Consider the following 22946-nt stretch of genomic DNA (forward strand, 5'->3'; position numbering starts at 1 on the left):
TTCTTTCCTAAGTATGCAGAATAAGTTTATATTAAATTTTAACTGTCTATATTACAAATTTTATAGAAGTAAGATTATGCTATCTTTTTAGAAGCACTGGTGAATCCAATACCCTTAAGTGAAAGCGTCATGTAGTCTTCTTCACCAGGAACTGGCTCGTCAGCACCATCTTTCAAAAATGCTTCTGTTCCAAATACGTTCTTGATATCACGCAATGCCCAAACAAAATTGTCATCAATTTGCTTCTTATGCAACTTTAATCTTCCAACATCTTCCTTTCCAATGGTCATGTAACACAAACTTAACATAATTTGATTCCTCCCAATAACACAACTCTTGGTTAATTCATCGAGTAATTCGTATGCAACTCTTTCTCCTAAGTCTTCAGGAAGCGTCCCCGATGAACCAACACCTTCAGCTAAGATTCTCCATCCCTTTTTCAGCTCGGCAACTAAAGTAACACCAAACCCAGGCGACTTACCAGAATTGTCCCCTCTCCATGCATCGGCTGTTATATTCACTTCTACTCCAGTAGGTCTCAAAATGTTTCTCGCACTGTCAATGATTCTGTTGACCGTTGACGGAGACACACGGGTGCAATAAGCAACACCTCTGATTGCAGATATCTTTGGAGATTCAAGCGCATGCATAGTCAATGGTTGCGGAATTAAGGAGTTACACATAAAGTGGACTTCACCTCCACCCAATGGCGGAGAGCCTCGCTTCAAAATGTGCAATGATACTTCTCTCACTCCAAACTTCTCCATCAAGGGCAAAAGTCCCCATTTGATTGCCTCTATACCCGCATCCTTAGTTCTGTCTGAAGCAGTCAACCCCTTGAATACAACAGAAAACTTCTTCTTTGAAAATGGTGCAAGATACAACATAGGTTCCAAGTAGTATCCTATTGGCTTAGTGGTTGGGCAGTTGTGGGTAACTTGTCCCCCTATGATTATACCTGGTTTATAGATAACTGTAGTACCCGTGTAGGAAATTTCAATTTGGGATCCATTTGTAACAGATTCTAATAGCCTGAGGAATGATACCTCGTAATCCTTTAGACCTGGATTCATGTCATCGGACCTGATCTTCGTTATTTTAATGGGTTTACCTGCTAACGTAGCAAGGATCAAGCGGAACCTGAGATTACGATGACCCTCGAATGTAGAAACATTGGCTTTAATGCTAGACATCTTCAATGTGCTTATTATCTTGATATATAACTAAATTTCTTATAAAATACGTCTAACAGTATGGCCATAATGCAACCAAAATGAATTTTTTTATGAAAAATCATCGCTCGATCACGTGATCTTCCAGATGACATTTATCGAACTTCGCACGTCCGGTAAGTGTAATTGAATGATAATAACAGTACAGGCAATAATAGCTTACTAGACAAGGACATCATAAAGAGATATATTATCAAGGATGTCGGATGTATCAGGTGGAGAACTGCTGTCGCATAAAAGAAGCGTGGATTCGGCGGTGAATGAGAACGATGACATGCAAAATAAGAGACAAAAGACAGAGGAGTTGGGCGGCCATGATGACCAATTTAACGCAATTTTCAACGACCCACTTCCTGAATTTGGTGGCAATGAGAGCAATTCAACTCCATATAACGATAATGGCCAAGAGGGTGAATTAGGGGCTGAAAATTTCGATGCTACTTTGCCAAAGGAAGGCGACCCGTTAGACATAGACTTTGACAATTTACCAACGAACTTTTTGGATTCTGAACTGGTGGCAGGCGCAAATAATGGATCACAGGTGGGCACCCCGAATGGATCTGGGTCGGTGCCGAATATTTCTGCTACTACCAATTCAGCAAGCATGTCGGCATCTCCGAATAACACGCCAAGGCCTACACCACTTTCCAAGACCAATAGTAGATCAGAAACACCGGTAGGTGGCACCTCGAGACCTACATACGATGGAACGAATTTAAAACAAGAATTTGGTGCTAATAATTTAGTGAACAAACAGGACATTTTGAATCGTTACTCGCAAATGCCATCCACCAATCGTATGAACCACCTTACCCCTCAACCCCAAGGAATACAGGGGTTGAATACGTCCAATATTGATAGAATTCCAAGCGCGAGTACTAGTAATAAAGAGCAATTGCATACCAATGATCCGTCCAAATTAAATGACGCATTGGCGGCCGCCGGGGTCGATATTCAACACGAAGAAGAATTGTTGATGCAACAACATTTAAACAGAACATCTAGGTTTCCATCAGCACAACAGGCCCCTAGGCAGAGGTTCGCACAAACGTCATTATTCAATCCATATCATGTGGCAGCATTCATGCAAAGAGTAGCCAGAGAAAATGGCGTTATGCAAAATTTTTACCAGGATGCAGAACTTCTTGAATTAATGTCAGCTTCTTGTGAGAATTGGTTATCCAATATACTCACCAAAACCATAATATTATCTCGTCATCGTAGGAGAGGAATACCAACAATTACAAACACCAATAAGAATAAAAAGTCTGCATCAAATTCAGCTTCCACGTCCAATCCTGCTCTGAGATCTGAGCTTTCTAAAGAACTCAGAAATCTTGCTGCCAAACAGAAAGAAATGGAAGAAAGAAGAGTTTCAAAACGTATGGCTCTAGGCCTAGAAAATAATGGTGCTGATCCTGCCAACGGAGACGCAGCAAATGGGAAGGCTGGTGCCGAGGAAACGTTACATAGAGCTGCCAATGCTACTGCTGCCATGATGACAATGAACCCTGGCCGTAAGAAGTATTCTTGGATGACTGCCAATGCTGGATCAGGTGGCGGTGATGATGGTAAGGCTGCAACTGAGAAAGATGGCAAAAACAAACAAAGTTCTATCATTGCTGTTAGAGGTGATAACGGGTTACGTTTCCGTGAAATAAGGTCCGGTAATTCCGTTACGATGAAAGACCTTTTAGGTGCATTAGAGGACGAAAGAATGGGAACAGAAAAAGCAGTCTTGAAAGGATATGCTAAGTTAAAAGATTAGCATTTTTGTTATATATACTTGTAATATATCTATCCACTTCATTTGTGGTAATAAATCATTTCGTTCTTCTCTGTACTGATGTAATTTGCTTTGAGCATCAAAATTTGTCTACGCGCACTTGATCTGAGATACTAAAAATGTAAACATAACATCAAAACATAGATTCTAGAAAAAACCATAGGCAAGTAATAGATAGATATAGGAAATAAACATTCAACCTATCATGGAGTTTAACTTGTCTACTTACTTCAATAGTTTTGATGTGGAAAAAGACTATTCCATTGACATATCAGACATTGATTCCAAATTAGAATCAGTTACAAATTCTTTAGCCAACAATCCAGAATCTATAAATTTTAACTCAGAGCTCCTAGAAGACTTGATAGAACTTACACATGGATACAAGACACTTGATTTGAAGCATCAGAAGCAATTAGCCTATTTAATAACATCGTCTCTTAGTACGATTAGCCATCAATGCTCGAACAGTATTGAAAGTGGGGATTTTGTTGATTCGATCGATACTTTCAAGGCGTGTTTAGAAAAATTTGGATACTTATTATTTGTGCTATTGATATATCTAGGTAAAGAAGACCATGGACAAGCACATTTGAGTGGGTCAAAATCGAAGAGCTCTTCTGGGTCTCAAGCTATGACTAAATGGAAAGCAAACTGTACTCAAGTCGAAGATGCAGTAGATGTTATAAGCAGCGTTGTCAAGATTGATTTATCCAAAATATTTGTAACCACACCAGAGAAAGACTTGTTCATTGAATTATTTACAAGGCCCATGTTTCACTTGATGGAAGTACCGGAGAGAATGAAAGTGAATTCAATCAAAATGCTCATGTTTAAGAGTATTGCAATTTTAGTAAAATTCCATGGCCACGCAAGTGTTATTCAAAATTCTGTATTGCAATCTCTTATGTACTATACCCATTTGCCAGGTTATATGGCGGAGTTGCTACATATTTTGGATCAACAGTATGACTATAATGTGTTAACTGAAGAGGTTCTTCGTGAAATCTCTCAGATTGAGTTCAATTCCAATGATAGTAATGGTCCTAAATCTATATCTGAATTCTTGATTAAATTATCTGAGCTGAGTCCAAGGCTAATTTTAAAACAAATGTCATGTATTGCTCAATTATTGGATAATAGTAACCAAACCTTAAGATGTTCAGTTGTCGAAACATGCGGTAATATTGTAGTAGATATCATCAAGAATCAAGAAGTCATAGGTGAATCTTCAGAAAGAAATGATAGTCATAACAGTAATCAACAGATAGACGGTCTCTTAGATTTACTTCAAGAAAGATTTTTAGATCAAAACCCGTATGTCAGAACCAAAGCTATACAAGCATTAACTAAAATATGCAATTTGCCTGTTAAATTCACAGCAAGAAGGCAACAAATCGTTGCATTATCGGTTAGGTCACTTGATGATAAGAGTACTTTAGTCAGAAGGAACTCTATCAAATTAATGTCCAAACTAGTATTAACTCATCCGTTCTCTGCTGTCCATGGTACGCAGCTTTCTTATGAGTTCTGGAAATCTAAGTTAGATGAAGCTGAAGCCGAATTAGAGAAATACATTCCAGTTGCACCAGAAAAGAATAAGAGACTAAATAAGATTTCAGAAGATGAAGAAGATGAAGACAACGCTGATAAAATGGAAATAGACGAAAAGGAAGACGATGATAAAGAAAACGATGTAAATAACAAAGGCAAAAATGAGGATGCCAACGAGAGCGAATCGAGTATTGATCATGATGAGTTAAATGCTTCTATGATGGAACAAGAGCAGAACTTACCAGATACAAATGTTCTAGTTAAAGTGAAGCTTACTGTCCAATATTATCAAGATGCTGTCGAATTTATTGAAATTTTACAAACTGGGACCAATATTGTTTCGAGATTACTTTTTCGAAAATAGAAACGAAGTCTTGGAGTCGATGGATTTCTTAGTTCTTGCAGATGCTTATGATATTCAGAATGCTGGTCTAGGTATTCGTCGAATGCTTCACTTGGTGTGGATGAAAGGTTCATCAGATGAAGGTAAGTCGATTTCATCTCATTTAGTAGACTGTTATAAGGACTTATTCTTAGTTGCTCCTTCTGAATATTCAGTTCCTCAGCAAGCTGCGCATATTGCAAAGAATTTAATTGAATTGACTTTTGCGGCATCGGTGGCTGATTTAGCTTCCTTGGAAAAGTTACTTTGTTTCATGTACGAAGAAAAATTAATAAGTCAAGAAGTTATCAACGTCCTTTGGCAAATATACAGCTTCGCAGATCAAAACTCTTCTGAGAGCGACAATCTTAAATTTTCAAAAAGGCAATGCCGTGGAGCCATCATAATTTTGGGGATGCTAGCATTGGCAGATCATGAAATTGTCCTCAGAGGTTTAGATGCCTTACTAAATATTGGTTTAGGAGATAAAGGAAGAAATGACTTGGTTTTATCGAGGTATTCATGTATTGCATTGCAAAGAATAGTGCCACATGTATCTAAGAACAAAGAAATAGTTTCATTCAAAATTGCAAGAGAAGATGAAGCCATCGAAAAGTTGAAAGAAGTACTTCTATCATACAGTGATAATCCAGAATGGTATAGTGTGGCTGAACAAGCAATTGGCGCTGTCTATCAAGCATCAAGCAAGCCAGATGAAGTTTGCTCCAGCATAATTAAGGAGAAATGCATTCTGGTCTTTGGTGATAAAATTGAAAATGAATCAAAGGTTACTGCGTTATCTCAACTTCTCTTTATAGTGGGACATGTTGCAATAAAGACTATTGTACATTTAGAAAAGCTAGAGACTCAATTTAAAAAGAAGAAGCATGAGGCTGAAAGCTCGAAGAATAAGGAATCTGAAAATAATGATAATGAGAATAATGACAATGAATTGGAAATGATTGGTGGTACTTCAGAAGATGACTTCACTGATGCTGTGATTTACATTAAAGAAAGAGAACTTTTATATGGCGAAGGTGCCTTACTTTCAAAATTCGGGCCTTTAGTTCGAGAAATTTGCCTGAATAATAAAAGGTATGATAATGAATCATTACAAAGATCAGCGGTATTGTGCATGGCCAAACTCATGTGCATTTCTTCCAAGTATTGTGAGGATAACTTACCGTTATTAATTACTATAATGGAAAAATCTCCGGACCCAATCATCAGATGTAACTGTGTCTTGGGTTTGGGCGATATGGCGGTGTGTTTTAACAATTTAGTTGATGAAAATACCGATTTCTTGTATCGTCGTCTTACTGATAGCAATATTATGGTACAACGAACATGTCTTATGACTGTCACTTTCTTAATCTTAGCGGGACAAGTTAAAGTTAAGGGACAATTATCCTCTATGGCCAAATGTCTAGAAAATCCTGATCAAGGTATCAGTGACATGTGCCGTCTTTTCTTTACCGAGTTGGCAACTAAAGATAATGCCATCTACAACGGTTTTATCGATATTTTCAGCGGTTTATCGAACGACGATAGCCTTTCTAAGGATGCTATGAAACGTATTGTTAAGTTTTTAGTTGGCTTCATAGAAAAAGAGAAACACCAAAAGCAATTGGCAGATAAATTATTAGTTAGATTATTAAAATGCCAAAATGAAGCTCAATGGAATGATATTGCATTTGTGTTGAACTCCATTCCTTATAAAAATGAAAGTATTAGTCAAGCTCTTGAAGGTGGCTACACTTTGGTCCTGGCGAGACAGTAACTTTTATTCTCTATATTATACTTATATAGTAATGGCATATTTTTAAATCATCTCCGCACATGCAAAACAAAAAAAAAATGTAACGAGTTTATAAATTCCACACATATTAAGCGGTATTCTTGTCTAGTTTCAAACTATATTGCTTAACTTATTGGAGCGGTAAAGATGATATCGCAGTACCTCCAAAGCTATATTACACAGTTTCTGGAAGTGACGGGTTTGGCTGATTCACAATTGAAAATCTTGCTATGCACATTGCTCTCGTTTCCATTTAGCGTTATCTTCAAAAGGTTACCAGATCACAATTATGCTTTGAAAAATGCATATAACATTTCAGTTTCTGCATTTTATATTTTCGGTATATTAGAATTGTATTCTGGATTGCAAACTTTGTTAATTTCATCGTTGGGATGTTACTTTATTACCAGGTATGTGAGAACATCATCAATGCCGTGGATCAATTTCCTCTTTTTGATGGTACACTTAGCGTACAGTCATTTCCATGAGCAATTCTTTCAGGTGTATGATCCTACTAAAATTGATATAACAGGTGCTCAAATGGTGTTGGTTATGAAATTGTCTGCATTTGGCTGGAACGTATATGATGCTAAGCAACCTAAAGAAACATTAACTTCATTTACTAAAGAGCGTCTAATTAAAAAGCACCCAAATTTACTATCATACTTCGGTTATGTTTTCTTCTATGCTTCATTGTTAACTGGGCCAGCGTTTGATTTTGCTGATTATGACAAATTTATTCACTCCACTTTATTCGATGATGTACCAGATTCGAAACGTCCAGGGAAGAGACATAAGCGTAGAATCCCAAGAAGTGGTATCCCAGCACTTAAGAAGACTCTACAAGGTGCTTTTTGGGCAGTAATTTTACTTTTCTTGGGCAAGTATGTGAGCCTTGACTACGTATTAGACGGTAACTTTGTTAAAGAACATGGATTCATATACCGTATATTTTATTTGTGGGTTTTAGGATTTAACCATAGGTTACCCTATTATACTATTTGGTTAATTGCTGAAGGTGCATGCATTCAATGTGGTATAGGCTATAATGGATATGATTCTGTGACTGATTCATTCAAGTGGAATCGTGTACAAAATATAGATCCATATAAATTTGAAACAGGCCAAAATTGCCATGTATGCTTAGAGTCATGGAATATGAATACTAATAAATGGTTAAAGCATTATGTTCATAAAAGAATCGCAAAGAAAGGCAAGAAGCCTGGCTTTAAAAGCACCCTTTTTACCTTTTTAACAAGTGCCTTTTGGCATGGAACCAGACCAGGGTATTATCTAACCTTTGTTATGGGAGCATTCTTACAGACAATAGGTAAAATTTACCGTCGCAACTTCCGTCCTATGTTCCTTCAATCAGATGGTGCCACTCCTAAACCCACCAAAAAGATATATGACTTGGTGTGTTACATTTGTACACAATTAGCATTCGGCTTTATTGTTCAACCTTTTATGATTTTGGACTTCAAGCAATCACTTTACTGTTGGCTGACTGTCCACTTTTATGTCCAAATTGCTACTTTCATAACTATATTTGCATTTAAGGGACCTTACAGCAAATCCATCATTGCGTGGTGTATGTCTCGTCACGATTCAATCAAGAAAGATGAGAAGTTTATTCGTCCTGAACTTAAGTTATCTCAAGAAGAAACAGCTAAAGCTAAAGACGTCGTATATACGATTTTAGAGAAGAGAGATGATAGATTGAGAAGCCCTGCATTAGGATTACCGCCTATTGATATCTTGGAATCTATAGACCAAGAGGATATAGATGAAGATTTGAAAGAATTAAGCGAAGTATGGACTTCATTTAGAGGACGCCTTTCAAATCTTAAAGATGATGATTTCGATGGCTTGAAAGATGCATACAGTAATTTCACCAACGAGATTAATGAAATTTTCCATGTCAAGAAAGAGGACTTGTTATCCAAGAAGCAACCCTAATGATTTGAAGTCATGCATGGGCTTTTTTAAACCATAATATGTAAATCGCCTCATTCTGTTTCCTCGTTCCGTGTATTTTGTGTAATTCTTCTCCATTATGATAGTTTCCAATATTTCACATGAATTCATTCTACAACTTTTCTTACTTGGAAAATCATACATAAGATACCTAGAATCTGTATATACTTTAAGAATACTATCTTACGATGTTATTAAGATCACGTAGGATTAGCGTTCTTCGAAAATCAAGTAATTGGTTCAGATGTTCTCTTTCTACTAATGGTGGCACAAGATCACCTACAGGAATTGTGTTCATGAATATGGGAGGTCCTTCAAAAACTAAAGACACATATGACTTTTTATTCAGATTATTTTCTGACCAGGATTTGATTCCGCTAGGATACTTTCAAAAAATTCTAGCTAAATTTATTGCAAAACGTCGTACGCCATCTATTGAAAAGAATTATGATGATATTGGTGGTGGATCACCAATTAGATATTGGTCTGAATATCAATGTAAGAAGGTATGTGAGATATTGGATAAATCGAACCCGGAGACAGCTCCTCATAAACCATACGTGGCATTCCGTTATGCCGACCCATTGACTGAACATACATTGAAGGAAATGATGAATGATGGCGTTAAGAGAGCTGTTGCTTTCTCTCAATACCCACAGTTCTCGTATTCAACTTCAGGATCTTCTATGAATGAATTATACAGAAAGACTTTGGAACTTGATAGCAATCGCTCAATTAATTGGTCTTTTATTGACAGGTGGCCAAAACATAAAGGCTTCATTAATGCTTTCAGCAAGCATATAAATGACAAATTGCAAGAGTTTCCTGAGCAAGATAGAGATAAAGTTATAATTATGTTTTCAGCTCACTCTTTACCAATGGAAATTGTCAACAGGGGAGACTCGTATCCAGCTGAAGTTGCAAGCACTGTTTATGCAATTATGGAAAATCTTAAATTCAAGAATCCGTATCGTTTAGTATGGCAATCCCAAGTAGGTCCAAAACCGTGGTTGGGAGGTCAAACTGCTAAGATTGTTGAAAAATTAGAGAAGAATGAAGATGTCAAAGGGATAGTATTGGTCCCTGTTGCGTTTACCTCTGACCATATTGAAACATTACACGAATTAGATATTGAATTAAAAGAGGAATGTAAAAATCCAGAAAAGGTTAAAAGGGCTGAATCTTTGAACGGTAACGAAGAATTTATCGAAGGACTTGCCGATTTAGTACAAGAACATTTAAAGTCGGGTCAAATATATTCGAATCAATTAGAATTGGATTGTATATTAGGAGGGGAAAACGCAACTGGTACATTCAAACACCCAAGTGAGTTGTTCGGAGATCATTCCAAGTCACAATGACTTATATCTTATAAATATATATCAAATACATAATATGCACAGAAATGGTACATTAGTCTGAAAAATCTTCCTCGTCAGGATCGAACAAGTCTAAATCTAGAGCACCATGGCCTTCCTGTTTTTTCGGTTCACCCGTGTGTTCTACAAAAGAACCTCTACGTTCTGCAGCTGGTGAATTGGTTCTACTTTCAACTTTACTGTCTTCTGTCTTCTTTACAGCTTCTTCTTTCACTTCCACTGAGTCTTCTCCTAACTCTGCTTTGATGATATCATCTACTCTGATTGAACTCATAGCCAACATACCTCTTCGCAAAGCATCTTCTGCAGGCCATACGTAATTATTAGGGTGTATTTGAAAGGGTAAATTCGCAACTGTAGGTGGTGCTTTGGTAAATTTAGAAAGCTTCAGTGCATATTTTAAAACCTCATTTACATCGACTTTACTATCATTCGGAGATGGAAATATTGAAGATTTATTTTTATTCGAAGGTAATCGTGGCAACTTTTTTAAGTCATTTCGATATGATATTAATTCTTTCAATATGATTTTAGAACTATTATCTAAATGAGCTTGCTTGTCTTTAAGACTTTTAATGTTTGTGCCTAGATCTCGGTGTTTTTCTAATTCTCCTATCTCGGAGCATATAACATCATTCAACTCGATCAAATTGCCGATCAACAGAGCTAACTCATCTTCCTTAAAAGAAGAAACTTTAAAGGAAAGGTTTGTTAAATTTTGTTCGAATTCGTTTACTTTCTCAACTATAGATAATTTCTCAAACACATCCCTATCTTCTTTCGTTATTATTTGATTGGATGTTTCTGGTCCTGTTGATATTCCTTTCGTAGGATTCAACGAGGAGGAAACATATGCATTGGGTGTAGACGGAATGGAATTATAAGAATTGGGGCTACCATTAGTAACACCATGAGATGCCAATTGATTTAGTCTTTGTGTAGAGCCCACCCGAGAAACTGGAACTGATAGGAATGATGAATCGTTTTTCCTGTGTGGTATCATATCTTTGGACTATAATAATTTTAATGATTAAGCATTAGAATTGTAGTACGATCTTAATATATATTTTGGTTCCATAGTGTCACAAAATTGGCAGTATAAAATGTCTTTTACCTGAATAATAAAATTTAGAATGATTAAGAGGAAGGCAAACGTCTTTGGTAGCTCTTCTGATTCTGATTCTGATTCTGAATACCATAAATCTGTGAATACTAAGCGCAAGAAAATACCACCTATCTTCGATGCAATAAAAAATAGTGATAGTCATAAACATGGGTGTGAAACTGAACAGGATGGAGAAGAGGATTATATGAAGTATTCAGCGAAGAATGATGGGAAAGACGGTGATGATGAACCTAACCCGAGAAGGTTTGAAGGAATGAAATATGATGAAGTTCAACAGTTCAAACGGGAAGAAGCTTTAAAGCAGTCATTATTCACTGATAAATTTGCAAAAAAGTCGATTGGTCTCAGTATCATGGAAAAGATGGGATTCAAGGTTGGAGACTCGTTGGGTAGTAGTAAAATGGATAAGAGGGTATTGACAAAACCTATAGATGTACAGATCAAAACAAATAGGTTAGGAGTAGGAGCATCCAATAAAAATAATCAATTGGAACCGCAAGCCAAAGTAGATGTCCTGGAGTATAGAGAGCGTATTCAAAAATCAAAAGAAAATAGTAAGATTGGATTAATAACGAATAAGGCCATGAAGCTTTGCTTCGAATTGAGCGGGGATTCTGAAGAGTATTACAACGATAAAGAAATTTTCAAACCTCAAGAAGTCAACATACTCTGGAGGCCCTATGTAATAGATATGATAGAAAAGGATCTGGCTAAGATGTTTAAACAAAAAGTTATAAGAATAGATGAAGATAAAGAGTCTGTATCCGGACAACCGGCAACTTCGAATAAAGAAGAAACTGATAAAGAATATGAGCTATATCTACTTTCTGAACCCTTGGATAAACTAGAGAAACTATTAAACTATATGAGGGATAATTATAATTATTGTTTTTACTGTGGGTTCACATATAAGAATCAGGGAGACTTAATTGAAAATTGTCCAGGTGTGTACGAAGAAGATCATTTAGATCTATAATATTTTATTAGATGCACATGTTTATATATATATTTATTCGATTAAAATGCTGCGGAATCAAGTAGTTCATCTCTCTGTAATTTGCCACTAACATATATATCATTGAGTTTATTCGTAGAGATTGGTTCGCTCTCTTCTAGTATATTCTGGCGAACTTCAAGAGCTTGTTCCTTGGACAATTTATCGAATCTTATATTATGTTGAGAAAATAATCCATAATGTAAAGGAGCAGGCGATGCTTTGTTGTATGTCTTTGAATCATTTGGCATAAAATTGATCTTGGACAGTTCTGCATCGTCACTCTTACCCCAATTTACTACTATTCTGCAATCATTAACTATACTTCCATGCATAAATAATAAAGCAGTTTCAGCAGACGATCGGAGAAAGTATTTTATAATACCGGAATTGAAATCTGACGCTAATTTACAATACACGATGTTTCCAAAGGCTATGAAATGTAAGCATAATTCGTATTCGCTAAATTTTGATGACAATCCTTTTATTATTATAGTGGTATTATCTGGATCTGTGTGCGCGTTCAATGTTGGTTGTGATTGAACTATCTGGATATTGGACGGGACCGGTGTTTCAGTTTTAGACGTTAAATCCTGTCCCACCGCGTTGTTACTGCTACCTGCCGCCATACCAACCCGTATTGGTCTGTTTCCTGCAATAGCACCATTCATTTCATTCAAAGCTTTTTGTTGTGTAAAACTGGTGTTGAATCGAACAAATCCAAATCCCTTCGATAACTTGGTAACAGGATCAAACATGATTTTTGCCTGTTTAACTTGGTTAGGGTAAACTTTATTGAAACATTCAAATAGCATTGGCTCTGTTACATCAGATCCTAAGTCTCCTACAAAAATCGAATAATCGATGTGCGGCTTGCCCGCTGATTTGAAGCTATTTTCCTGAGGAGCTGAAGATCCACCACTTGCCCAGTTCAATTTGAAAACTTTTGTAGATCCTGGTATTTGTAGGCCATTCTTCAAAACTGCGGTTGAAACCGCTTTCTGGTTCGCAAAAGATACAAAGCAATAGCCAGCATTAGTCTTAGAGTTGGTAGAATCAAATTTATCTCTAATTATCTTGACTGCCACAGGAGTCTCTCCAAATGCGGACCATATCTTCTTTATAGCATTTTCATCCCACGATGGATCTAAATCGCCCATCCATAATTGGTTTTGGTTTTCCGATGAGTAATTACCCTGATCATACGAGTTCTGATAGTTATTTCTAGGTGGATAATCTTGATAATTGTTACTCCTGTTGTATGGCTTCCTTTGTTGTACTTGTGATTGGTATTGATTGGTGTTATATTTATTGTAATTAGCGTATCCGCCACTACTATAGCGGTTTCCACCGCCGTTATTATACTGGCGATAATCTCGCTGAGACTGGTATGATGAACCTCCACCTCTTGACCTATATCCTCCACCTGAATTATAATGTGACATTTGCTATAACTCTACCGATGGTTAATGTTGTGTGATATATCATATTTTTAATAGATGTGTTTTGTTATATGCAGGACCTAAAAGAAGTATATAATTACAGCTTATCATTATATCTCCTACTGGCATAATATTTTGGATTCATAAATTTGCTTTAGTTGGAGGTGACGTTTTGAAATCCATTCATGTTTCATACATTCTTTGATATTATATCTTTTAATGGGTTCTACTTCCACTAATTTTTTAATGAAATCTTTTGCGGCAGGACTTACATTTCGCCATTGATGTTGTTCAAAATTAAGTTTACCCAATTTAGCACTCTTTACCATGCCTATTTCATCCCCATCGCTGTAAAATGGTGAAATACCAGAAAGCATAATATGAATCATAACGCCGAGTGACCAAGTGTCACATTTATAGTCGTATCCCTCACCTTTAAGCCATGTTTTTGCGAATGAGTGTATGTTATTAGATTCATGTAGTCTCTTATCAAGCGTAAATATCTCCGGTGCACTGTATTCGACAGTACCAACTATTGTCTTTGTTCGTTGATTTAAGCGTTGTAATGATTTAGCAATACCAAAGTCGCAAAGGATAATTTTTGTACAGGGTATTGGAGCTTTAAGCAAAACATTATCCAATTTCAAATCTCGATGAATTACCTGAAGATGATTGTGCAAATAGTCTAAGGCTTGTAATAGTTGGAACACTATAAGAATTACCTCGTTTTCGGGAATTGCCTTAAGGCAATTTCCTTTTATAAGATAAGAAAATAAGTCTCCTCCACAAATCAAGTCTTCAAATATGTAGATATGATCATCAAGTAAAATGGTATCATGGACTTTAATAATATTTGGCTATGTTATTAGTTTTAGTTCAAAATAGAAACTAGACTTGTAAAAAATGTTATGGTACGTACGTGGTCTATTTGCAGTAATATTTCTGCTTCATTTTTAAACCGCTCCTGTCGCAAGGGCAGATTCTTCGAATTGCTCAACCCCTTTATTACTTTAACTGCAAAGTTGATCTTCTCATTCTTGTACTTCGCCACATAAACTGAGCCGAAAGAGCCTGAGCCCAAGATCCTGCTGCTTATAGTCCAATCCTTAATTGTACTTTCTCTTCTAGCAGGTTGCAGATATTGCGAACATTCAAAATCTCGAAACAGAAAGACTGCTACACATCTCACTTCAATGATATCTCCATCGTAGAGAAGAACTGTCAGGTTTCGCCCTATGGTCTGACCATTCACCAACATTCCATTGAGCGATAAATCACGTAAGTACACTAATGGTGCACTATCAGCATCGAACTTTATTCCCCAGATCATGAAGTGCACCAGTGATACAGTTGAATGTTGGAGAATCATTCTACAGGCCTTCTCTGCTCTTCCACCGGTAAGCATTTCTCCAATGCGTATAGGTATCAAACATCTATCGTCATCAATCTTCTCATTTCTTTTGTTTCTAGTAGACTCTTCTATAGGCTTAATTTCGCTTATGATCTCTTTAGTCTTATTCATAAATGCATTTACTTCTATATTTATTGAACTGCTTTCATATTTTGCCATAGAATACGATGTACTTTCTGGCGCTAGACTTCCACAGAATATTATACTCTTGTTATCTTCCACAAAGGAGTTTCTTAAATCTTCTTGTATGCTAACTAATTCTAAAGCTCCAGTTATATCTTCCATTTCTCTTATATTTTGGTTGTTTATATCCTTATTTCCACTGTTTCAAGAAGACATGATTATAATAGTTAGCGGTTAGCTTAGCTTTTTGGCAGCCAAAAATATACAAATGTCGTTTAATTAAAATGTCGGGACGACTTTTTGTGTGACGTGTGTTTACCGATGTAATCCTCATAAATTTCACTTCTGATTGGTATAAACGACTAGTAGAAGAGATATCTAGTTAAGTATACAAGCATCGTTTTGTTGATCATACTATATATTGAAGATGTTTTCGAGAATTGTGAAAAACAATGGGTCCTTAATGTCCAAGAGATTCCAATCGCAAGCTACAACTAGTGCTTCCACCAAGTCTGCTTTCAATAACAAATATAACTTCAACATAAACCCACCTCCAGTGCACACTTACTGGACGATGCGTAACAGTTCCGTTCTTCTTGCTTTTATTCCATTATACTTGGTTGTTGGATATGCCATCAAATACACCTCTTCAGGTCTTAGTGGCTACGAAGGATTGTATGCGTTTGCCGATTCAGAAAAGTCGCCTATGAAGGAGCTCAAGTTCGGTGAAGCTCAAGCATCCAAGAATTAAGCAATACGATCGCATATTACATACATGTCCACCTGGATGTGTCTACATGTTAAGACGTGGGATAGCTAGACATGATGCTTCAGCATCGCATGTCCCACATACCATAACAACATTTTTTCAGGACTTCAGGATTTACTACTTCTAGAACTCCATGTTTCCGATAATAGGACTTCCAATACACGATAGATAATTCCTCCCCTTGTAGCCATCATACAACATATGGGACCAATATATTAGCTTCATCTATATTGCTTATGTAATAGATTATGTAATTAATAATCCTGGTGGATTTTTTCTCGTTCGTTTCATTGGTTCACAACAAAGAACCATTAAACAGTTCTATTTAGTATAACAACTTTATTGCAAAGCAGGCTAATAAGACTACGAAAATGCTCTCTAGAATCGGTTTAAATGCCTCCAGATGCATTTCCCGCAGAAGTGTCAGATGCTTGACTACAAAGAACACAATCACTGACCATAGCACTGGCAGAGTTATCAAGTTGACTGACCCAAGTCGTCCAGAAATAGCAGACTACGATAATGTCAAGCCAGTTTTAGCACAAGACAAAGACCCATATGTTAAGTATGATGACCAACAAAATAGAAGAAACATCAATGACCCATTAAATATTGAAGAAGATTACTATGATATTTGGTCTCCAGACTATTTCCAATTTGTATCCGACAAGACTGCTCTCAAGCATAACGGTATATTTTTTTCACTCATCATTGGGTTTGGTACTGCTATATGGTACTTTGAATTAAACCCTGCCAAGCCAGCCATGCCTAGATCATATCCATTTGGTGGTTTGGCAAAGGATTTGGGTGCTGGTAGTAAAGAAGATGAATATTTCTACAGAGTTAAGCCAGACACCACTGCTGAAGAGGAGCTTGGATTCTTAGCTAATGACAACCAAATCCAGGAAAACAAGAAGGCTTATGAACAAGCTAACGCAGATTTTCTTAGAGATTAGACTCAATGAACCCTCGTTGAGCAATTGAACTTATAAACTTTGGTCGTACCCCATTAATGCTGATGTAATTATACTTATACATCCCTGGTATTTACATTAACGCATATTCTGTTAAATTCGTACTCAACAGATGTTTCTCTGATTTTGGTTATCATTATTAGTTTACCGCATAATCCATCAACTACATATGCTAGCCATTCCACTTTTCAATGGTTACCCTATATATTTGATACATTTGAATCATACATTGTTAGTTATTTGTATTGTAGAGATACTATTGTAGAGATTATTTCACTATATCGAAAATTATCACGTGATGTAAAATAAAATAATAATCTACGAATTCATCATAACATATATGAATCTGAATAGATTTGATAAAGTTCGTCAATATATTATAAGGTATCTTTCGTGTTAAAGGATAACCAATCGAGTCTTATAAACAATTATCGCATACTGCTTTGTCTAATAAAAAATGGCAAGAGGCGGAAATCGTCGAAGAAATAATTCAGTTATTTCTACTAAGAAACTAGAACCTTCTAATGAACTGGCAAAGGTTCTTGAAGTACCTCAGAAAAGAAAGCAAAAGGCAGAAATACCCAGTACTAATGGGAATGGTGTGATGAAGAATGATGTTAAGAAGCGCAAACTAGATAATGAACTCGATGAATCACAAGAGCATTTGGCACAGTTAATAACAGACTTCAATTTATCTGTGAACGAATTATTTCAACTTAAAGAATATAAAACAATAGCATATTGGAATCCGGATGATTTTTCTCGTGCCTCTTCGACGTCTCAGATGCCTGAAATATTTGATTTATTCTCGAAAGAACCCAAATATCAGTTAACCTGGGGAGATGATTCTAATGAACAAGACTTGAGTAATATTCCATTGCGACTTCAAAAAAAGATAATAAACGAAAGAGAGCAGAAACTTTTGGAGAAATTTCCTTTTAAAGAGAAAGTATTGAAAAGAAGTAGAGATCTTGAAATTGAATTGTTACAAAGTATTAAACACTCAAATAAGGCCCCAGAGAAGGCTCATAAAAAACATGCGCCACCGCTGAAGTCCCTTAAGGTCTTAAAGGAAAGTCAAAAGCCTATTAAGAAGAAGCAAGCTGTAAAACAGGAAGCCGAGAGTACTCAAGATAATCGAGATCAAGAATATACAAGTGATATGGAGGTGGGGACACACTATAAAGTTAAAGCTGTAAAATATTCAATTCCTCCCCCAATAGTAACTCATCCTTCTCATATCCCATCTTGGGTTCCTGATCCAAGTCATAACGAATCATCATTAAATTCTAAGGATAGCGAAATTATAGATTATCACCCAGACCCAATACAATTTATATCAAACTCAACAACAACATATACTAAACCAAACATCCAGACAAAGATTCAAACCTTTCTTGCAAATTATAAGTCTGCAATAATAGATGAAGCTAATTCTGGTGACTTCAATAATACACCACAGGAATATGAGAGGATCATGAGCCAACAAGAACAATTTATAAGGAAGCTATATGAAAAAACATCCATCGAAAAACGTCTTGAACTAAATGGGGATAAAATAGAAAGAAGGAAAACTGTCTTACCACACAGCTCGAATACTAAGCAAGCAGTGGATCCATTCAGATCCCATGGAGCTATTATTCCAAAAACACAAGGTATCACTATTCACTCTACTCATCATGATTACTTCTTGAGTCACGGTATGGCATTTTCAAGAATACATCTGCAAATGCGTAGACAGCATCAGTTAAGAACAAAAAAAATTGCGCAAATGATAGAACAGCATTTCAAGAAGAAGAAGGGTGAAAAGGAAAGATTAGCAAAGGAAAAAGAACAGAATCTTAAAAGAATTAGTAAAATGGCAGTTCAAGCAGTCAAGAAGAGATGGATTCAAGCTAGTAAAGTATATCGTTTCTTACAATTACAGAAAGAAGAAGAATTGAAAAAAATAAAAGGCAGAGAGCACTTAAGTCAAATGTTGGAACATTCTACACAGTTATTAGAAGCACAATTTAATAAGTCATCTAGAGATATCAGTGAGGTAGATACTGAAAATGAAAATAATGATTCTGAATCTGATGATCACTTAAGTTCCAGCTCAGATGAAAATTCTAATTCGGCTGAAAATACCAGAGATAACGTAAATATGGACGAGAATGATATGCAATTGACTGTTGAAGAACTTAGAGCAAAATATGCAGATATTGACCAGTCTATTGAACCATCGTCAAAAACTGTCTCATCTAATTCTTCCGACAAAGAATCAGATAGTGATGATGAGGATATCGATGTTGATAAGGGCCTTGTTGCATTGTATGGTGACAAACCTGTTCCTTTAAACTCTTCTTCAAACTTAGCTTCTATGGATTACACTAATGAACAAAAGGCTCTAATTGAAAAGTTTTCTAAAGAAGATGAAGGAATTAGTTCGGAATCTGCATCAGATGATAGCTTGGATGATGATTCAAGTAGCGAAAGTGATGAAGACAGTGATATTGATGGCTCCGATCAAAGACACCAGGACACTGCAAAATCCACTGGCTTGGCTGCGCTACTTGGCAATGGGCCTATGGATGACGATGACGAATCCAATGAGGATGTAAGTGCTGAAAGCGATGGAGACATTTCGAGCGATGAAAATATGTCAACAACTGATGAAGAAGATGAGCCAAAAACACCTAAATCTTCTGAAGATGCGAAGATAGATGAGAAAGACAATGAGCTGGACATTGTGGAAGAAGAAATCAACGGCTCGAAAGTAAGGGATGTTCCACTTCCACCATTGTTAAGAGGTACCTTAAGACCGTATCAGAAGCAAGGTTTGAATTGGCTAGCAAGTTTATACAATAATGGTACAAATGGTATCTTGGCCGATGAAATGGGTCTTGGTAAAACTATTCAAACTATATCATTGTTAGCTTATTTGGCTGCAGAGCATCATATTTGGGGGCCCCATTTAATTGTTGTTCCTACATCAGTTATGCTTAACTGGGAAATGGAATTCAAGAAATTTGCTCCTGGTTTTAAAGTTTTAACGTACTATGGATCTCCACAACAAAGAGCTCAAAAAAGAAAAGGGTGGAATAAACCAAATGCGTTTCATGTATGTATCACTTCATATCAATTAGTTGTTCATGATCATCAATCTTTTAAAAGGAGAAGATGGAGATACATGATTTTAGATGAAGCACATAATATCAAAAACTTTAGATCTGCTCGTTGGAGAGCTTTATTGAATTTTAATACTGAAAATAGATTATTATTGACCGGTACTCCATTACAAAACAACCTTATGGAATTGTGGTCTTTATTATACTTTTTAATGCCGTCTTCGAAAGTCAATCAGGCTATGCCTGATGGGTTTGCAAATTTGGAAGATTTTCAAACTTGGTTTGGAAGGCCTGTTGATAAAATATTAGAGAAGACGTCAGATGGGACTAGTTCAGATGTAATTGACGAGAATGATAAAGCTACCCAAAGGATGGATGAAGAAACAAAAAACACTGTAGCCAGGCTACACCAAGTGTTAAGACCTTATTTATTACGGCGTTTAAAAAAAGATGTTGAAAAGCAAATGCCAGGTAAATATGAGCACATTGTCTATTGTCGTCTCTCTAAGAGGCAAAGATACCTATATGATGACTTTATGTCTAGAGCTCAGACCAAAGAAACGTTAGCTTCAGGAAATTTTTTGTCCATCATCAATTGTTTGATGCAGTTGAGAAAAGTCTGTAATCATCCTGATTTATTTGAGGTTCGACCAATAGTTACATCCCTTGCTATGCCCAGATGTGTAGCAAACTCATTTTCATCTACTGATTCGACTGTGAGGAAATACTTAAATGATGATAGTTTCAAGGAGCAGATTTCTTTCAAGACTTTAAATTTGGATATTACAAGCATTGATCAGTCCAATTATTTTACATCTCGTTCCATCAGTAAATTGAAATCTTCCAAAGAATTAGATAAACAAGCCGATAAATTGAACGAATTAATATCAGCATCGAAGTACGATGAACCAAATTTGGACAACTTTTTGGAATATTATAAATTTATTAAAACAAATGAGCAAGTGGGTATTAGAGATAATCTCAGACATGCTTCATATTTGAATAGCTTGAGATGTGACAGAATTCCTCTACTTGGTGAATCTATTATCAAGTTTATTCAAACGGCAACTCAGCCAAAACAACCAATTACAGATGCTTATAATGAAATTGCTCTTTCAATACCCAAAAGAGTGGAAGTTATGGATGAAATAATAGAAAAATATTCAGTACTCACGCCAAGTGTTGTTACATTGGATATGAAGGATCAAATAATTCCTGTGTCAACACAACGTACAATTATGAATGAAGTTGCGAATAGCAATATTGATAATCCATTTCATAAATCCCAAGTAAAACTATCAATTGCATTCCCTGATAAATCATTGTTACAATTCGATTGCGGTAAATTGCAAAAGTTAGCAACATTATTGCAAGACTTGACTGCTAATGGGCATAGAGCTTTGATCTTTACACAGATGACAAAAGTTTTGGATATATTAGAGCAATTCTTAAACATACATGGTTATAGATATATGAGACTTGATGGGGCTACCAAAATTGAAGACCGTCAACTTTTGACTGAAAAATTCAACAGAGACTCGAAAATTCCAGTTTTTATTCTATCTACCAGATCTGGTGGTTTAGGTATCAACTTGACAGGTGCGGATACGGTTATTTTCTACGACTCTGATTGGAACCCTGCCATGGACAAGCAATGTCAAGATCGTTGTCACAGAATCGGTCAGAGTAGAGACGTCCACATTTACAGATTTGTTTCTGAGTACACTATCGAATCCAATATCTTACGTAAAGCAAACCAAAAAAGACAATTGGACAATGTGGTTATCCAAGAAGGTGAATTCACGACTGATTACTTTGGTAAATTCTCGGTTAAAGATTTGGTCAATGATGCGGAAGTAGCAGATATTCCCGACAAGCCACTTGAATCAACCTATGGTAACGTGGAAAACGTATTGGCTCAAGCTGAAGATGAAGATGATAGAGTAGCCGCAAACGCAGCTATGAAGGAAGTGGCTATTGACGATGAAGACTTCGACGAGGAATCAAAGGCTGCCACTAACACGGCAACTCCGTCCCAGACACCTGGCCCAGATGCTACTGGCCCTGGGGGTATTGATTCTACAGTAAAGATTAACAGTAAGACAGATGGCTTAGAAGATGTGGATTACGAAGATGGGGTTAACCATGTCGATGAATACATGTTAAGATTTATCGCTAACGGTTATTATTGGGACTGATAGTGTCATATCGCTGTAAATACAATATTTTTATAGACATTACCAATTGTATAATAGAATATTAATGACTTACTAGTAATTTCAAATCTGTAGGTATATTATATGAAAAGTCGTGTAAGTTACAATCTTCTATCCTCAATCTTTCATTCATATATTCGAATAAGTATGAATTTACTCGTATGCTGAAGCAATTGAATTAATTTAAGTAATAATATGTCATCTGGTATTCAAGCTTTGTTAAAAACTGAAAAGGACGCTGCCGAAATTGTCAATGAGGCTAGAAAGTATAGAACTAATCGTTTGAAGACAGCTAAGGCTGACGCACAAAGTGAAATTGACGAGTACAAGAAACAAAAGGAGACTGAATTAAAAAATTACGAGAAAGAACATGAAGGTTTGAATGAATCTATTGATAAGGATGCTGATGCTCAAGTTGAAAGTGAATTAGCAGCTATAAAGAGCAAATTCGACGAAAAGAAAAACTCTGTTGTGAAATTAATAGTTGATGCTGCTATCAATCCAACTCCTGAAATACACATCAACGCAGCCAAATGAACGCATTGAATCAGGATGTCATAAAATATTTGGTACTTGACTATTTTGTTTGTTTAGTTCACTCAATTGTTTTTGGTTTCCACCTCAAAGCATGGTAGAAATTTACTTTTACTTCTATTTTACGTTTAGTTAATAT

At 36.2% G+C, this 22946-nt stretch overlaps 14 protein-coding genes across 14 annotated transcripts; 10 read left to right on the forward strand and 4 right to left on the reverse strand.

The window, feature by feature from the left end:
* Positions 1–74: 74 nt before the first annotated feature.
* RCL1 (rRNA-processing endoribonuclease) lies at positions 75–1193 on the reverse strand (the record flags this gene model as incomplete). The annotated part of the gene is made up of 1 exon (XM_015611181.1): positions 75–1193. One exon carries the CDS (start codon positions 1191–1193, stop codon positions 75–77), a length of 1119 nt encoding a protein of 372 aa, XP_015467997.1.
* Positions 1194–1431: 238 nt separating this feature from the next.
* TAF4 (Taf4p) lies at positions 1432–3000 on the forward strand (the record flags this gene model as incomplete). Its single annotated transcript, XM_015611182.1, has 1 exon — positions 1432–3000. The coding sequence occupies one exon, from the start codon at positions 1432–1434 to the stop codon at positions 2998–3000; it is 1569 nt and encodes a 522-aa protein (XP_015467998.1).
* Positions 3001–3223: 223 nt separating this feature from the next.
* AC631_02353 (uncharacterized protein) lies at positions 3224–4936 on the forward strand (the record flags this gene model as incomplete). The annotated part of the gene is made up of 1 exon (XM_015611183.1): positions 3224–4936. The coding sequence occupies one exon, from the start codon at positions 3224–3226 to the stop codon at positions 4934–4936; it is 1713 nt and encodes a 570-aa protein (XP_015467999.1).
* A 19-nt stretch (positions 4937–4955) lies between these two features.
* AC631_02354 (uncharacterized protein) lies at positions 4956–6734 on the forward strand (the record flags this gene model as incomplete). Its single annotated transcript, XM_015611184.1, has 1 exon — positions 4956–6734. One exon carries the CDS (start codon positions 4956–4958, stop codon positions 6732–6734), a length of 1779 nt encoding a protein of 592 aa, XP_015468000.1.
* A 447-nt stretch (positions 6735–7181) lies between these two features.
* Positions 7182–8711, forward strand: LPT1 (lysophospholipid acyltransferase; the record flags this gene model as incomplete). Its single annotated transcript, XM_015611185.1, has 1 exon — positions 7182–8711. One exon carries the CDS (start codon positions 7182–7184, stop codon positions 8709–8711), a length of 1530 nt encoding a protein of 509 aa, XP_015468001.1.
* A 206-nt stretch (positions 8712–8917) lies between these two features.
* HEM15 (ferrochelatase) lies at positions 8918–10090 on the forward strand (the record flags this gene model as incomplete). The annotated part of the gene is made up of 1 exon (XM_015611186.1): positions 8918–10090. One exon carries the CDS (start codon positions 8918–8920, stop codon positions 10088–10090), a length of 1173 nt encoding a protein of 390 aa, XP_015468002.1.
* Positions 10091–10142: 52 nt separating this feature from the next.
* MED4 (Med4p) lies at positions 10143–11111 on the reverse strand (the record flags this gene model as incomplete). The annotated part of the gene is made up of 1 exon (XM_015611187.1): positions 10143–11111. The coding sequence occupies one exon, from the start codon at positions 11109–11111 to the stop codon at positions 10143–10145; it is 969 nt and encodes a 322-aa protein (XP_015468003.1).
* A 130-nt stretch (positions 11112–11241) lies between these two features.
* Positions 11242–12210, forward strand: AC631_02358 (uncharacterized protein; the record flags this gene model as incomplete). Its single annotated transcript, XM_015611188.1, has 1 exon — positions 11242–12210. One exon carries the CDS (start codon positions 11242–11244, stop codon positions 12208–12210), a length of 969 nt encoding a protein of 322 aa, XP_015468004.1.
* A 41-nt stretch (positions 12211–12251) lies between these two features.
* Positions 12252–13673, reverse strand: AC631_02359 (uncharacterized protein; the record flags this gene model as incomplete). Its single annotated transcript, XM_015611189.1, has 1 exon — positions 12252–13673. One exon carries the CDS (start codon positions 13671–13673, stop codon positions 12252–12254), a length of 1422 nt encoding a protein of 473 aa, XP_015468005.1.
* A 116-nt stretch (positions 13674–13789) lies between these two features.
* Positions 13790–15366, reverse strand: AC631_02360 (serine/threonine protein kinase; the record flags this gene model as incomplete). The annotated part of the gene is made up of 2 exons (XM_015611190.1): positions 13790–14527; positions 14590–15366. 2 exons carry the CDS (start codon positions 15364–15366, stop codon positions 13790–13792), a joined length of 1515 nt encoding a protein of 504 aa, XP_015468006.1.
* A 265-nt stretch (positions 15367–15631) lies between these two features.
* AC631_02361 (uncharacterized protein) lies at positions 15632–15955 on the forward strand (the record flags this gene model as incomplete). Its single annotated transcript, XM_015611191.1, has 1 exon — positions 15632–15955. The coding sequence occupies one exon, from the start codon at positions 15632–15634 to the stop codon at positions 15953–15955; it is 324 nt and encodes a 107-aa protein (XP_015468007.1).
* Positions 15956–16344: 389 nt separating this feature from the next.
* On the forward strand, positions 16345–16929 carry AC631_02362 (uncharacterized protein; the record flags this gene model as incomplete). Its single annotated transcript, XM_015611192.1, has 1 exon — positions 16345–16929. One exon carries the CDS (start codon positions 16345–16347, stop codon positions 16927–16929), a length of 585 nt encoding a protein of 194 aa, XP_015468008.1.
* Positions 16930–17404: 475 nt separating this feature from the next.
* On the forward strand, positions 17405–22255 carry SWR1 (chromatin-remodeling protein; the record flags this gene model as incomplete). The annotated part of the gene is made up of 1 exon (XM_015611193.1): positions 17405–22255. One exon carries the CDS (start codon positions 17405–17407, stop codon positions 22253–22255), a length of 4851 nt encoding a protein of 1616 aa, XP_015468009.1.
* A 213-nt stretch (positions 22256–22468) lies between these two features.
* Positions 22469–22810, forward strand: VMA10 (H(+)-transporting V1 sector ATPase subunit G; the record flags this gene model as incomplete). The annotated part of the gene is made up of 1 exon (XM_015611194.1): positions 22469–22810. One exon carries the CDS (start codon positions 22469–22471, stop codon positions 22808–22810), a length of 342 nt encoding a protein of 113 aa, XP_015468010.1.
* Positions 22811–22946: the final 136 nt, after the last annotated feature.

The sequence above is a fragment of the Debaryomyces fabryi genome, assembly GCF_001447935.2.
Source record: "Debaryomyces fabryi strain CBS 789 chromosome Unknown contig00040, whole genome shotgun sequence".
NCBI classification, from domain to species: domain Eukaryota; kingdom Fungi; phylum Ascomycota; class Pichiomycetes; order Serinales; family Debaryomycetaceae; genus Debaryomyces; species Debaryomyces fabryi.